The 16007-nt window shown below is 41.5% G+C and overlaps 1 protein-coding gene across 1 annotated transcript in view; it reads right to left on the bottom strand.

The window, feature by feature from the left end:
• nudt14 (nudix (nucleoside diphosphate linked moiety X)-type motif 14) overlaps positions 1-16007 on the bottom strand; it is a 90223-nt gene that overhangs the window by 26589 nt on the left and 47627 nt on the right. The window contains exon 2 of the mRNA XM_014145103.3: positions 13677-13720. Within this exon, the coding sequence (XP_014000578.1) occupies positions 13677-13720 (44 nt within the window). The remainder of the gene's footprint in view (positions 1-13676; positions 13721-16007) is intronic.

Raw genomic sequence — 16007 nt, 5'->3', positions numbered from 1 at the left:
GTGCTCTTGTAGGACGCAATCCTTCTCCGATTGCTGACTACAAATGATCTATAACTAGGCTAATAAGTCACTAGCTAGCACAAAACAAGTGCATCTACTCACGACCGCTCATGCTGTAAACACAATTAAGTTAAAAGTAAATGGCACAGATCCATATATGGCAATGGTCTATTTGTATATAGGCCTACTGCAGCTCTGAATGTTTATGCCGCACCAGTTTGTGTAGAATACGGGCCGAGTAGTGAGTGGCAATGATTAGAATCCTACTCGGATGTGTTCTCCCTACAACAGAATCTCTTACATAGTTAGTTTTGTTTCAGGAAGTGTGGCACTGAAAGTGGCTAATATTGCGTTGATTCGGTCACAATTGCCACAGTACAGGGAAACGTTGAGTGTTAACAGGGGAAACCCTAGAACGGTGGTCACCAACCTTTTCTGAGTCAAGATCACGGAGTCAAAATGCAAGCCGAGATCTACTGCTCAGATATTTTTTTAACATGGCGTAAGCCGTAAGCCTATACAACATTAACCAATTAAAAACAGTACTGTAGCAATTAGGCTTGTGCAGTAAGTTTGGGCCCAATTAGAGCTGTGCCGGTCAGGAAATTGTCATCCGGTGATTGTCAGGCAAATAACTGGTCGGTCTCACGATAATTGACCGTTAATTAAAATAAACACATTTAGCATCTCCTGGCTTACACACAAGTCACTGATGCAGACCTTTGGATCATCTACATTTTAAAAAGTCTAATAAATCCATGTAATATAGTCTACACCGTCACAAATCCATGATGTCTTTTTGACAGGTCTATAGAAGCATGATATGAAGAAAATGTGGTCTATTTCAGGAGAACATACTCTGAGTTGTCCTTATGTTAGGTCCTGATCTAGCTATAACAAATGGCTTTGGGCTACACTAGTTCATTTAGCAGACAGGATTTGCTTAGAATTCCGTGGCATTATTTTATAGTATGAAGAATACAATTGAACAAAGCTGAATAAAATGGAATGGATATTTTCTCCAAATTATTTGAGGGAGTGTGCACATGCAGACTATTCTGTGTTGAGTGGTTAACAAAGAAATAGCTATTCCTATATGCTTAATTTAGAGTTATGTGACTTTAGTTGTTCTACAAACATTGGGCTATATGTTTTGAGGTTTAATACATTGTAAGGCTGCATGATGCGACTAATAATGATTTGAAAAAAGTCGCTTGAAAGGCATTGCTTTGTTTTTTGTGCAGACTATACACACTACAGCAGTCACAATTTGACAAGCACTTGATAATGCCTAGAATTTCATGGCGGCATCCCCTTTGTGTGGCTGTAATGCACCCTAAAAAAAATCCATGTGTATTTTGCAGCCAGTGGCCGTTATACCCTTCTCCCTGAGTGCTACGTGCGCACAGGCTACAAGTGAAGACAGACACATCGGACACAACTGCACACATCCTTATCCAATTCCGAGGTGCAAATTGAAGAACTGTCCACATTTACATCAGCCAACAAGATGAGTAGGCCTAACGAACAGCAAAAGCACTAGCCTATGTCAATCTACTATCTCCCATATTTCAACCTATTCTATTCAGTGCGAGAAATAAATATTGCAAACATAGCTAGACAGTTGTGGGATGCTATAAATCCCAAACTAATACAACCACTAGCATAAAAAAAACCTTTTATATGCAATGTGGCTGACGCAACAGATCAGAATACTTAGCTTAAAAATGTTTCTTCACATTATAAGCTCATCAATGGGCACATGGTAGTAGGCTATTAGCGTGAATGTTCCATTAGCGGTAAAACATGTGTGCGACTATGATTCGAATAAGTCGCAAAAAAAAGGCATTGTTTCTTATGCTGGGCATCAGCATAAGAAAGTGATAATATATAATTCACAAGTGATAGGCTAACATTGTCAACCATCAGACTAAATTTAATTGTGTCATAACATATAGTAAATAATATGTGTGAAATTTGTTTTGATTTAGAATAGAACATTATCATGCAACTGTATCAAAACAGGGGCAGTGGAAAAAAATGTGTAATCTATGCACTTAAAAAGAGCATAGAGGACGCTTTCACCGTGCTTTATTTTCATGCCAGCCAGGTAGGCTATACTGCCTCAGGACTACCTGGCTTGATGACTCCTTGCTGTCCCCAGTTCACCTGGCCGTGCTGCTGCTCCAGTTCCAACTGTTCTGCCTGCAGCTATGGAACCCTGACCTGTTCACCAGATGTGCTACCTGTCCCAGACCTGCTGTTTTCAACTCTCTAGAGACAGCAGGAGTGGTAGAGATACTCTCAAAGATCGGCTATGAAAAAGCCAACTCACACTTACTCTTGTGTTACTGACTTGTTGCACCCTCGACAACTACTATGATTATTATTATTTGACAGTGCTGGTCATTTATGAACATTTGAACATCTAGGCCACGTGCTGTTATAATCTCCACCCGGCACAGCCAGAAGAGGACTGGCCACCCCTCAACCTGGTTCCTCTCTAGGTTTCTTCCTAGGTTTTGGCCTTTCTAGGGAGTTTTTCCTAGCCACCGTGCTTCTACACCTGCGTTGCTTGCTGTTTGGGGTTTTAGGCTGGGTTTCTGTACAGCACTTTGAGATATCAGCTGATGTAAGAAGGGCTATATAAATAAATTTGATTTGATTTGATTTAATATTAGGAAAGTTGAGAAATAAATATAGTAGGCCTAGCCTTTAGAAAGCTGATGGGATCCTCCTCTCTTTATTAGTGGCCATCACTCTGTTTTCTCCCGCAATTGCACAGCCTACAGAAATGTTGCGCAAAATGATCTTATGGGCTCTCATGAAGTGTTTGATTAGATTTTAATACATTTGCATTAATGTCCGAGTTAGAGGGACAATAGAGTGCTGAGTACCAGGCAATTAACAAGTTTGGTAGGCTACTAATGACCATTAGCTTGTTCACCATGACTAAACGATCACCGCAACAGCCCTAGGCCCAATACATTATCACTGTATATTAGCTTTGCATGAAATGCCCTGCCAATGCATTGTTCTTCAGGCCATTTAAAAAAAATTATATTTCAAAATTTGAGGAAGGCTATATGATCACACCGGTAATAGATCCATTGTTTTATTACTTGTGAGGCTTAGCATACGTTTAAATAATTAGCTTTACGTTTGAAATATATTAGTGATGGTGCTTGCATTTGATGGTCAGTCTCAGCGGAGGGAGAGAGCAGCAGACAGAGTCCGCCTCTCAACATCCCTCCGCTCTCCCTTTCCTCCACTGACACTGACCAAAAAATGGACACCGTCTTTCAGCTGATGGCGAAACGAGTCGCACCGCATTATTTCTGCCTAATGTACAAATTCATGTTGTTACGCCTATGAGAAAAGTGAAATATTCCTTGATACAAAAAAGACCCAAGCCACGAATAATAACGCCTATAGATACACTTTCCAGCGAATTAATTACTGCTGCAGTGCTTGTTGTAGCACTAAGTGGAAATAGGAAGAACGCGCATTTTATGGTTTATAAAAGTGTTGAATACAAAGTATTGACAGTGCGGAGTAAGAAATTAAACATGATCTCACTCATAAAAACAGCAGCTCTTTGCTGTGTTTGTTGACAGTCTCTCTCTAGTCGTGGTTTTGAAATCTCACAGTATCAACTTTGCTGTAGCTTTCTTTTATACCTGCTATGTTACTGCAGACACGGTCATCTTATAGAAATGTTTGGCGATCGACTAGGAATGCCTTGGAGAGCGACATGATCACTGCTCTAGAAAGTTGAGTGAAGTTCAATCTAGTGCTTCTCTCAGTGGGCTGATATTTCTGCACGGCAGACCCGGGGGAGCTGCACGGCAGACCCGGGGGAGCTGCACGGCAGACCCGGGGGAGCTGCACGCACACAGTTTAGAGGGAACATTGCTCTATGTCCAAATTATCTTACGCAATCATTAACTTCATTGAACTAAAGAAACCAATGTAAATTTTGTAATTTGAGTAAACTATCCCTTTAAAGCCTCAATAATGGGATTGTAACACAGAGGGTATGACAGTACAGTAAGGCACGTACTGTATCTAGCTAGCCCGTCATCGGCATGTCACACAAAGGAGATGGCATGCTAATCTGTTATTTTATCTGAGCAGCTAGGTCAGAGTGAGCATTAAGGCACACTGATTGACCCCAGAAATATTCAAATACCCACTTAGTATGAGTTGCTTTGATACCAGCGTGGTGTATGATTTAATTGAGGTATGGGTTTTAAATTTCGTTCATCTTATTGACTCTGGGCTGGTTTTGTAATGAATGTATTGCTGTGTCACTATGCTGAGTAGAGGGTCTCCAGGTTAGAGCATCGTCTCAGCTGCACCCATGGATGGCCCTGTGTGCCTGTGTGACAGACAGTAGTGCCCTGTGTGTATTATAGTTTTTGGTGGTGGAGACTTGAGGGCTAGGGTTTGTGTTGGTAAAGCGGATGTGTCTGTAGAGGCAGGAAGCCCTGCCCCGTCTCTCCCATGGTGAGAGACGAGGAAGAGATTACTGTTTAGCATGGTCATTATCCATACATACATGGAAAATACGTGTTTGGGGTATACTGTATAGCGGGGTATTTCTAAATACCCTCTGTATGATACTGTATAGCAGGGGTATTCCTCAATACTCTGATTTTCAATACTGTTGTAACTACTTAAAAAAAATAATCTTAATATTTATTTTCGTAATTTTCCAATACGAAGCTGACGTAGTTCCACAAAAACAGCTGATTGAGCCAATCACGTGTGTTTGATTACAAAGAAGCACAACACGCAAAACGGGAGCGTTGTGAGGTGATCCGGTGCAGGGGAACTTGTCTTCAGGTGAAATTCACGACTAAGATCCATGCCATCTAATATTTGTTTTGTTTCGTTCGGCAAACAGAGGTATTTTGAGATACTTGCATAACTTTATGAAGTGGGTTGTCTGTCCTAGTTAGTACTTACCTAGCATCCGCTACGGGAATTCCTTTGTATTTGTTAGCATTATGCTAACTGATACTTTTGGTGAATTATTTTACGTTTGGAAAATAAATAGCCCCCTTTGTGTGCACCACCAGTAATACCGTATGCCCAGTATGGGACAGGCACAGTATGAAGGTATGAAACTCGGGATACCAGCAAACCCTAACACACATTGTTTTTTCAAATCTACACACAATACTCCATAACGACAAAGCAAAAACAGGTTTGTAGAAATTTTTGCAAATTAAAAAAAAAAAAAAAAAAAAAAAGTATTTCGTACCCTTTGCTATGAAACTCGAAATTTAGCTCAGGTGCATCCTGTTTCCATTGATCATTATTGAGAAGTTTCTACAACTTGGAGTCCACCTGTGGTAAATTCAATTGATTGGACATGATTTGGAAAGGCACAAACCTGTCTATATAAAGGTCCCACAGTTGACAGTGCATGTCAGAGCAAAAACCAAGCCATGAGGTTGAAGGAATTGTCCATAGAGCTCCGAGACATGATTGTGTCGAGGCACAGATCTGTGGAAGGGTACAAAACAAAAAATCTGCAGCATTGAAAGTCCAAGAACACAATGGCCTCCATTTTTAAATGGAAGAAGTTTGGAACCACCAAGACTCTTTCTAGAGCTGGCCGCCCAGCCAAACTGAGCAAATCGGAGTAGAAGGGCCTTGGTGAGGGAGTTGACCAAAAACGCGATGGTCACTCTGACAGAGCTCCAGAGTTCCTCTGTGGAGATGGGTGAACCTTCCAGAAGGACAACCATCTCTGCAGCACTCCACCAATCAGGCCTTTATGGTAGAGTGGAGTACGCCAAAAGGCACCTAAAGGACTCAGACCATGAGAAACAATATTTTCTGGTCTAATGAAACCAAGATTGAACTCTGACTTGAATGCCAAGCGTCACGTCTGGAGGAAACCTGGCTGAATGTCCTTGAGTGGCCCAGCCAGAGCCCGGACTTAAACCCGATCAAACATCTCTGGAAAGACCTGAAAAATAGCTGTGCAGCGACACTTCCCATCCAACCTGACAGAGCTTGAGGGGATCGGCAGAGAAGGGAGAAACTCCCTAAATACGGGTGTGCCAAGATAACTTTAAAAAGCAGTAGGCTACACGCTAATGTTTGTTGCATAATGCAATTAGCGGGAAAACACCAGTCAAAAGCACACTGCACATGCGAGCGTTCTCATGTGACAGAGATGGAAATGTCCGTTAGAAAGAAATGTTGAAAGATGGGAGATCTAAAGATGCAACTAGCATGGGTTGCTAATATAACTAAGATTGTGCCTTTGGACAATGAAAGAAATATATGTTACTTGTTTCAATGGCATTTGGAAGTCTTTAGAAAATAATTTCCTCCACGTTTATAGAAACAAATTGTGTCTCGGCTACTTTGAAACAATGTAAGACACGCCTCATAATAGAGATGGAAGAAAATAGTAGCTCTTTAATAGTGGCGTCAAAACAGTTTTGAAACACACAATTGCATTTAGAATTGTTGCGCAATGATTGCTGCTGGAGTGAAACGTGCATTTATAAACAGGACCTGTAGCAGCAGCTCTCGCGTTCTTACAGATTTTCCGCTCAAACTAGACTATCTGTATGCTGTGTGATAAGAATCATAACGACTAATGAAAACACACACTAATTTAATTCCACTCAATTATGCAAATTAACCTATAGACCAATAAGCTTGACTGGTCAAATGTATTTTTGTTGACCGGTGGCAATTTTATTTATCTTTTTTTTCATTTTTTTTTTTTAAATCGTCCAAAAGCCAGCTGAAGGAAACCCTGCACATACAGTACACACATAACCATTATAAAAAGAGCCTGGGTGGGGAAAGTTCTTTATCGCCAGACATGATGATTGATTTTGGCCTCAGGGCACTGATTAAGGCTATGTTCCATTTTAGGGCCCTCTATCCCTTCCTTCTTTCCTGCCTCCTTTCCATCATCCCTGCTTAAGAAGGGGAAGTCACTTCCTAGGAGCTGAGCCCCTTGCCCTCTCCAGTAGGAGGACGGGAGACTGAGGCGATCAATTCCATTTCAATTCAGTGAATTTGGAAAGTAAACTCAAAAGCTGCAGGTTTTTTATATCCAATGTGGATTTCAGATTTTAGTAGATTTTTTTTACAAACGTTTGATCAAAGTTACCCCAGGCTCTCAAGTCCAGTGATAGCAAAAGGAGGAAGGGACATAGGGGCAGTGTACGGTATGGCTAGGCCAGATCTGGGCTGAAGCGGGACAAACCAGCCTGCTGCTTTTACCCCATGGCAGGCCCAGGCTTGTCGACTGTTCAACGCCGCTTCCCCCCCCAAAACCTGTGCTAATGGTTAAACCGTGCGATGGCTAAACGGGCTTGTGAACATTTCACGCAGTTAGGCTTGTGGCCTTCTCCGTGGGGCTTCTGGCTAGCCAGCAGGGAATAGTATAGGGCCTAGTATCATACATATGGGTGAGTGATGAGGAGAGAGCACAATCCTCTATGAAGCGATGCTTCAGTTGGCTCAGTTGGAAGGTGCATGGTTGCTTATAACAGTAGTTGTGGGTTTGAATCCCACATGACCCACATATCCTACTGTATATGTGTTAATTGGATGTCCCTTCAGATAAAATGCAAAATCCTCTCCTAAACTACCAAAATAACAAAAATTATTCAGACTCCAAGAAAATCTCTCAATTAATAAGATGGGAATGGATGCCCACTCCAAACAAAAATTTAATAGTGTTCTCTCCCTTTCCAAGTCACACCATTACAACTACTCCCCCATCCCTTCACCCTTCAGATTCACACCAACTCTGGGCTCTCTCCCCTTACCTTCCCAGGGCCCGTGGTGAGGACAAGTGCAGCACAAAGGACTGCAGTGGGGCCTGCTGTGGTGCTAGTAATGACATGAACAGATGCTACTTCTAATGGCTATACCCTTCACCGCTCCCCCATTAAAACACACCCACACACGCATGCAAAAGCCCCCACAAATACACACTTAAAAAAACTCAGCGCAATAAACACGTGCTGTTACACAAATACGCCAATAAACAAATGTGCTAACATAACACTGAGTTACGTAGGTAAATGAAGTGCATTCGGAAAGTATTCAGAGCCCTTGACTTTTTCCACATTTTGTTATGTTAGAGCCTAATTCTAAAATGTATTGATTGGTTTTTCACCCTCAATCTACACACAACACCCCATACTGACAAAGCAACAACTGTTTTTTAGAAAAATGTTAATTATTTAAAAAAAATATTAAAAAACTGAAATATCAAGGAAGTGAGTGTGTTTATACAGGACGTTCCGCCCCCACCTTCTGTCAACCAATTATGTCAATGTGGAAATATACGGAGAAATACGGCACACTCCACATTCTTGCAAAATTTGGAAGGCGTACGTCAGTACAGAGCTTGATTTAGCTTCTGCAAGCCTCCGGAGGTTCCGCAATTGCGTCACACCCTCTGTACAGAGCCTCCGGACAGCATTGTTGGATCAAGCATAAATTGTCTTTCAGCTAGCGCTAGTCAGCTGTACCTATGCCAAAACTCCTGCATTTTTCATCCTATAGCTTGTTCTCCATCTTCTTAAATAGTGAGCCAACATGTTTTCAGCTCTTTTATTTCCATGACTGATAGAAACAAATTCTCTCTCATCTTGACATATAGTGAGCAATATGTTTGGAACATCAAAACCGCTATCAAATGGCGATTTAAGGAAAATCGGGAGATTCGTGGGAATCGCAATACATATCGTATACGCACCTACAGTTGAAGTCGGAAGTTTACATACACTTAGAAAAACGAGTTTTAATGACTCCAACCTATCACTCCACAAATTTCTTGTTAACAAACTATAGTTTTGGCAAGTCTGTTAGGACATCTACTTTCTCCATGGACACCAGTAATTCTTCCAACAATTGTTTACAGACAGATTATTTCACTTATAATTCACTGTATCACAATTCCAGTGGGTCAGATGTTTACATACACTAAGTTGACTGTGCCTTTAAACAGCTTGGAAAATTATATCACGGCTTTAGAAGCTCCCGATAGGCCAATTGACATAATGAGTCAATTGGAGGTATACCTGTGGATGAATTTCAAGGCCTACCTTCAAACTCAGTGCCTCTTTGCTTGACAACATGGGAATATCAAAAGAAATCAGCCAAGACCTCAGAAAATAAATTGTAGACCTCCACAAGTCTGGTTCATCCTTGGGAGCAATTTCCAAATGCCTGAAGGTACCACGTTCATCTGTACAAACAATAGTACGCAAGTATAAATACCATAGAAGCAGGCAGCCGTCATACCGCTCAGGAAAGAGACGCGTTCTGTCTCCTTGAGATGAACGTACTTTGGTGCGAAAAGGGCAAATCAATCCCAAAACAACAGCAAAGGACCTTGTGAAGATGCTGGAGGAAACCGGTACAAAAGTATCTATATCCACAGTAAAACGAGTCCTATATCGACATAACCTGAAAGGCCGCTCAGCAAGGAAGAAGCCACTGCTCCAAAACAGCCATAAAAAAGCCAGACTACGGTTTACAACTGCACATGGGGACAAAGATCGCACTTTTTGTAGAAATGTCCTCTGGTCTGATGAAACAAAAATAGAACTGTTTGGCCATAATGACCATCGTAATGTTTGGAGGAAAAAGGGGGAGGCTTGCAAGCCGAAGAACACCATTCCAACTGTGAAGCACGGTGGTGGCAGCATCATGTTGTGTGCTTTGCTGCAGGAGGGACTGGTGCACTTCACAAAATAGATGGCATCATGAGGGAGAAAAATTATGTGGATATATTGAAGCAACATCTCAAGACATCAGTCAGGAAGTTAAAGCTTGGTCGCAAATGGGTCTTCCTAATGGACAATGACACCAGGCATACTTCCAAAGTTGTGGCAAAATGGCTTAAGGACAACAAAGTCAAGGTATTGGAGTGGCCATCACAAAGCCCTGACCTCAATCCCATAGAAGATTTGTGGGCAGAATTGAAAAAGCGTGAGCGAGAAAGGAGGGCTACAAACCTGACTCAGTTACACCAGCTCTGTCAGGAGGAATGGGCCAAAATTCACCCAACTTATTGTGGGAAGCTTGTGGAAGTCTACCCGAAACATTTGGCCGAAGTTAACCTGTTAGGGCTAGGGGGCAGTATTGACACGGCTGGATCAAAAAACATACCCGATTTAATCTGGTTACTACTCCTGCCCAGTAACTAGAATATGCATATAATTATTGGCTTTGGATAGAAAACACTCCAAAGTTTCTAAAACTGTTTGAATGGTGTCTGTGAGTATAACAGAACTCAAATGGCAGGTCAAAACCTGAGAAGATTCTGTACAGGAAGTACCCTGTCTGACCATTTCTTGGCCTTCTTTGCCATCTCTATCCATTACAAAGGATCTCTGCTGTTACGTGACACTTCCTACGGCTCACATGGTCTCTCAGAAGGCGGCAAAAAGCTGAATCGTGGCTTTGCAGGCTCTGGCTGAAAAAAAGTAGCGCGTTTGGGTAGTGGCTGGTTACAGTACTGTGAGACTCAGGCGCGTGTCCGCGTCGACCGAATGCTTTGTTTTCTTTCCTCTGTTACCTAAACGGAGATTCCCGGTCGGAATATTATCGCTTTTTTACGAGAAAAATGGCATAAAAATGGATTTTAAACAGCGGTTGACATGCCTCGAAGTACGGTAATGGAATATTTAGATTTTTTTTGTCACGAATTGCGCCATGCTCGTCACCCTGATTTACCATTACGGATAGTGTCTGGAACGCACGAACAAAACGCCGCTATTTGGATATAACGATGGATTATTTTGGACCAAACCAACATTTGTTATTGAAGTAGCAGTCCTGGGAGTGCATTCTGACGAAGACAACAAAGGTAATCAAACTTTTGTAATAGTAAATCTGACTTTGGTCAGGGCTAAACTTGGTGGGTGTCTAAATGGCTAGCCGTGATGGCTGGGCTATCTACTGAGAATATTGTAAAATGTGCTTTCACCGAAAAGCTATTTTAAAATCGGACACCTCGATTGCACAAAGGAGTTCTGTATCTATAATTCTTAAAATAATTGTTATGTTTTTTGTGACCGTTTATCGTAAGTAATTTAGTAAATTGTTAGTAAATTCCCCGGAAGTTTGCGGGGGGTATGCTAGTTCTGAACGTCACATGCTAATGTAAAAAGCTGGTTTTTGATATAAATATGAACTTGATTGAACAAAACATGCATGTATTGTATAACATAATGTCCTAGGTGTGTCATCTGATGAAGATCATCAAAGGTTAGTGCTGCATTTAGCTGTCTTCTGGGTTTTTGTGACATTATATGCTAGCTTGAAAAATGGGTGTCTGATTATTTCTGGCTGGGTACTCTGCTGACATAATCTAATGTTTTGCTTTCGTTGTAAAGCCTTTTTGAAATCGGACAGTGTGGTTAGATTAACGAGAGTCTTGTCTTTAAAATGCTGTAAAATAGTCATATGTTTGAGAAATTGAAGTAATAGCATTTCTAAGGTATTTGAAAATCGCGCCATGGGATTCAACTGGCTGTTGCGTAGGTGGGACGAATTCGTCCCGCCTAGCCCAGAGAGGTTAAACAATTTAAAGGCAATGCTACCAAATTCACTCAATTAGTATGTAAACTTCTGACCCACTGGGAATGTGATGAAAGAAATAAAAGTAGAAAAATCTCTACTATTATTCTGATATTTCACATTCTTAAAATAAAGTGGTGATCAAACTGACCTAAGACAGGGAATTTTTACTAGGATTAAATGTCAGGAATTGTGAAAAACAGTTTAAATGTATTTGGCTAAGGTGTATGTGAAATGTAAACTTCCGACTTCAACGGTAAGTATTGTGATATCATATCCTGATATCCCTGGCAATTCCCAGCCCTAATAAACTATCAAATACCCTTTTCACATTATTGTGCCGATCCAAACTGCACTGGCTCAGCTCTTTTTATTTTTACATTGTCCTTTCTAGCATGGTTCCAGCAACTATGGTGGATAAGTAGGCCTAACCAGGCCAGCACAGCAGTACAATTCAGCTTGGCTCAGCTCAGTGTGAAAATAGTTAAAGATACTGATTGCTCAATACAAAGCACACCCATATAGATTATCCCATGCAGATAGACATATTCCAAATCTAAACATATCTATCCAGTGTAGGCTATTTGGGGTTTATGAAAGTATGAGACCCACCACCATCAGCCTCCTATTTTAAGATCCTACCATTTTCCGCTCTCTTTACTCCCTTTCTTTCTATTCCATCCCCTCACCTCATAAATTTGGTCCCTTTCACTGACCTTTTTTCACAAAGAGGAAACCTGAAACAACCTCCACTTTTACCTTCACATCTCCATTGGAACCCACCCATGTCTTGCCTCCACTTTCAACAAGAATTTCCATACCGTTTTTTGAACACTGATTAAAGGAGCAGGCCAATATTTTTCTCTAATGAGATACATCCGTTTACTCTTTACAAAAAGGACCATTATGCAAACCAACTCCTAGAGGTTAACCCCATGGTCCTGTCATCGTCCACTCTGGAAATGTCTGCAGAGGCACTTGGACTGAAGGCCAAATTCAGATGTGCCAGGGGGGCTTTTTCACTGTGAAGTAGGCCTGCATTTTTCAGTTTACTGCTCTTTTCTCCATCGCACCATCCTTTCCCAGTAAAATGAATGATCTCTCAGGGGTTGGTGGGGGAGATGCAGGAATGAGGGCTTAAACAGCCCATGAAGTACCCCAAGGGCACAATACTACTGCTCTCTGAATAGCAGGTGGGAGCCTGGCGATGTGCTTTGACACCAAGGTGCGATATTACCCTTCCACTGGCCTCGTCGTTCGTCAGGATTTTATAGTCATTGTTCAACAGTGTAATAAGTCCACAATTAAGACCACCTTGTTTCACCCAGAATGTTACTGTATTTTGGCAATTTATAGGGTGGCCATTCTATGAGAAGTGATTGCTTCCTGAAAAGGTCAACGACAGACAAGAAGGGAGTCATGATTTGTCCGACACCGGGACCCTCAAAGGTGATACTTATTTGGTGAATTAAAGCTTCTTCGGTGGGAGAGTAGTTTCTACCTTCCTCTGTACTGGTAATGTGGATCAAACAGACTTTTTACCCTGCAGTGGGCGGTATTACCATGTGCCATCCACTTATTCAGACCGCTAAGACTTAAACGAAGCAAAGAACCCTTTCAGATATGCACAAGTGACTGACAGCATGTAACCAAAGCTGTGGTGATGGGACTGGAGTGACTTTACTCTGATATATAAAAAGTGGTTACAATAGTGTCAACACACCTCAGTTTTTAAATCTCCACGATAAATACCCAGAGATTATATCGACTGAAGGGAGAAATTGTCAGGATGTTGGCTCTTTCCCAAGCTCATTGAAATGGCATTAATATTGTATTTTTGACGTTACTAGGTAACATGGCAAAGTGAACAGTATGGGAAGGCATTGGGAAAAGTGACAGAGGGGAGCCATGTGGGAATTTAAAAGTATTCACTTCTTGACCACTGACCATTAGGGTCTCCTCCTCTCAGCTGACAGCGAGGGTGATGAGGTGGTGGAACAATTGAAGAGTGTGTGTGTGTGTGTGTGTCAAGCTCTGGCACAGAATTTTGTCTTACCAACAATGAAACCGGTCAATGGCAGATAAAAGCTCACCTGTCATGAGTTCGCATGAAGTCCCACGATTTCTTTGTCCCATTCTGTGAACGAAACAAAAACAGAAAACAACAAATGACATTCACATTCTGAAACCATTGTGCTAGGACTAGCTGTCCTACACGTCGGTGGGCTCGGATGGATATCAAATCATCCGTGAACGCATATAAAAGGCTCTTTTGTAAATCCAGGTGTAGACCGGGGAAAGGAGTTAAACGAATAAAAACAATGGCTTCACACAAGACATCGGCCTCTTCAGTGCATCAAACATAGCTACCACAAACCACATCAATAAACACACTAGCCTACTCCCACAGAAAACATCTTGACGGACAAACAGAAACCAGCATAGCACCTGCACCAAAAAAGTGCCTATTTACAAAGTCCTTTGGGCTATTGATGAGTCGACTTTGGCGATTGGCTATGCCAAGACTAATCAGAATTCATTTCCTCTCTTGCTATCAGTTTCTGGCTTGGACAGAGTGTTAAAGCTTGTTAATCACTGAAAACAAATATCAATCTAGCTACAGTAAATACAGGAAGCCGAGACACCAACATATACTGCTAACCGCATCATGGTCATATTAACTTATCATTCTTCCTCCCTCTTGTTTTTTATCAAAACGGGACTTAAGTGGTGGATGTGACAGGGGGCGTGGCAATGGGCGCAGCTGGACCATCAGCGCAGCTTTGGCGGTGTAGAGAATGTTTTACATTTTTAAGCCCATTTCCTGCATTTCTACACATTTCTCCATGGAGCTGAGATTGAAAATGTGCTTTAAAACTTCAAAAATGTGAGATTCTACACTGAACAAAAATAGAAACGCAACATGCAACAATTTCTAAAATGTTGTTGAGTTAGTCATATAAGGAAATCAGTCAATTGAAATAAACTCATTAGGCCCTAATCCATGGATTTCACATGACTGGGCAGGGGTGTGGGCCTGGGATGGGAGGGCCCACCCACCCAGGGCCCACCCACCCACTTGGGAGCCAGGTCCACCAACTGTAGAGCCAGGCCCAGTCAATCAGAATGAGTCTTTCCCCACAAAAAAGCCCCTCCCGCAGGTGAAAAAGCAGGATGTGGAGGTCCTGGGCTGGCGTGGTTACATGCAGTTTGCTGTTGTGAAGCCGTTTGGACATACTGCCAAATTCTCTAAAACAACGTTGCAGGTGGCTTATGGTAGAGAAATTAACATTAAATTCTCTGGACACAGCTCTGGTGGACATTCATGCAGTCAGCATGCCAATTGCACACTCCCTCAAAACTTGAGACATTAGTGGCATTGTGTTGCCTGACAAAATGGCACATTTTAGAGTGGCCTTTTACGGTCCCCAGTAGAAGCTGCACCCGTGTAATGATCATGTTTAATCAGCTTCTTGATAAGCCACACCTTTTAGGTGGATGGATTATCTTGACAAAGTATAAAATGCTCACTAATAGGGATGATAAATTTGTGCACAAAATTTGAGAGAAACTGTTTTTGTGCGTATGGAAAATTTCTGGGATATTTTATTTCAGCTCAGAAACATGGGACCAGCACTTTACATGTTGCGTCTATATTTTTGTTCAGTGGACATATTCTGCCACTGAGCTGAGAGAAAATGTTTTAAAGCAAATTCCCTGCAATTCTATGCATTTTGCCATAGCTAATGCTCTGTTATTTTGCTCAAACATAATAAATACTGCTAAATGAATTGTTTTTGGAATTTTCAATTCTCCCAGTCTAGCTTTATTTTGTTGATTGATAGTTCACAAAGATTATATTATAAAACAAAGTTCCATTATCTATTAACCTGATATGGATAGGGAGCAGTATTTTCACGGCCGTATGAAAAAACGTACCCGATTTAAACTGGTTACTACTCTTGCCCAGAAATGAGAATATGCATGAAGTTTCTAAAACTGTTTGAATGGTGTCTGTGAGTATAACAGAACTCATATGGCAGGCAAAAACCTGAGAAAAATTCAACCAGAAAGTGTAGGATCTGAGAAATGTAGTTTTTCTTTCTAGTCCCTTTCGAAACTACAGTATCTGTGCTGTCACGTTGCACTTTCAAAGGCTTCCATTGGCTGTCTAAAGCCTTCAGAAAGTGTTTTGAGCATTCCCCTGTCACTGGGCAGAGTATAGTAGCTCAGTTTCTGAGTGGACTGCCTGGGGACAAAGAGATTGGATATGCGCGTTCCCGCGAGCACGCTGTTTTTTCTTTTCCCCCTTGAATGAATACACTATTGTCCGGTTGGAATATTATCGCAATTTTACGTTAAAAATACCATAAAAATTGATTTTAAACAGTGTTTGACATGCTTCTAAGTACGGTAATGGAACA

This window comes from Salmo salar, chromosome 15 (genome assembly GCF_965601325.2).
Source record: "Salmo salar chromosome 15, fSalSal1, whole genome shotgun sequence".
NCBI classification, from domain to species: domain Eukaryota; kingdom Metazoa; phylum Chordata; class Actinopteri; order Salmoniformes; family Salmonidae; genus Salmo; species Salmo salar.
The sequence above is the reverse complement of the archived record's forward strand: the minus strand, read 5'-3'. Positions and strand labels throughout refer to the sequence as shown.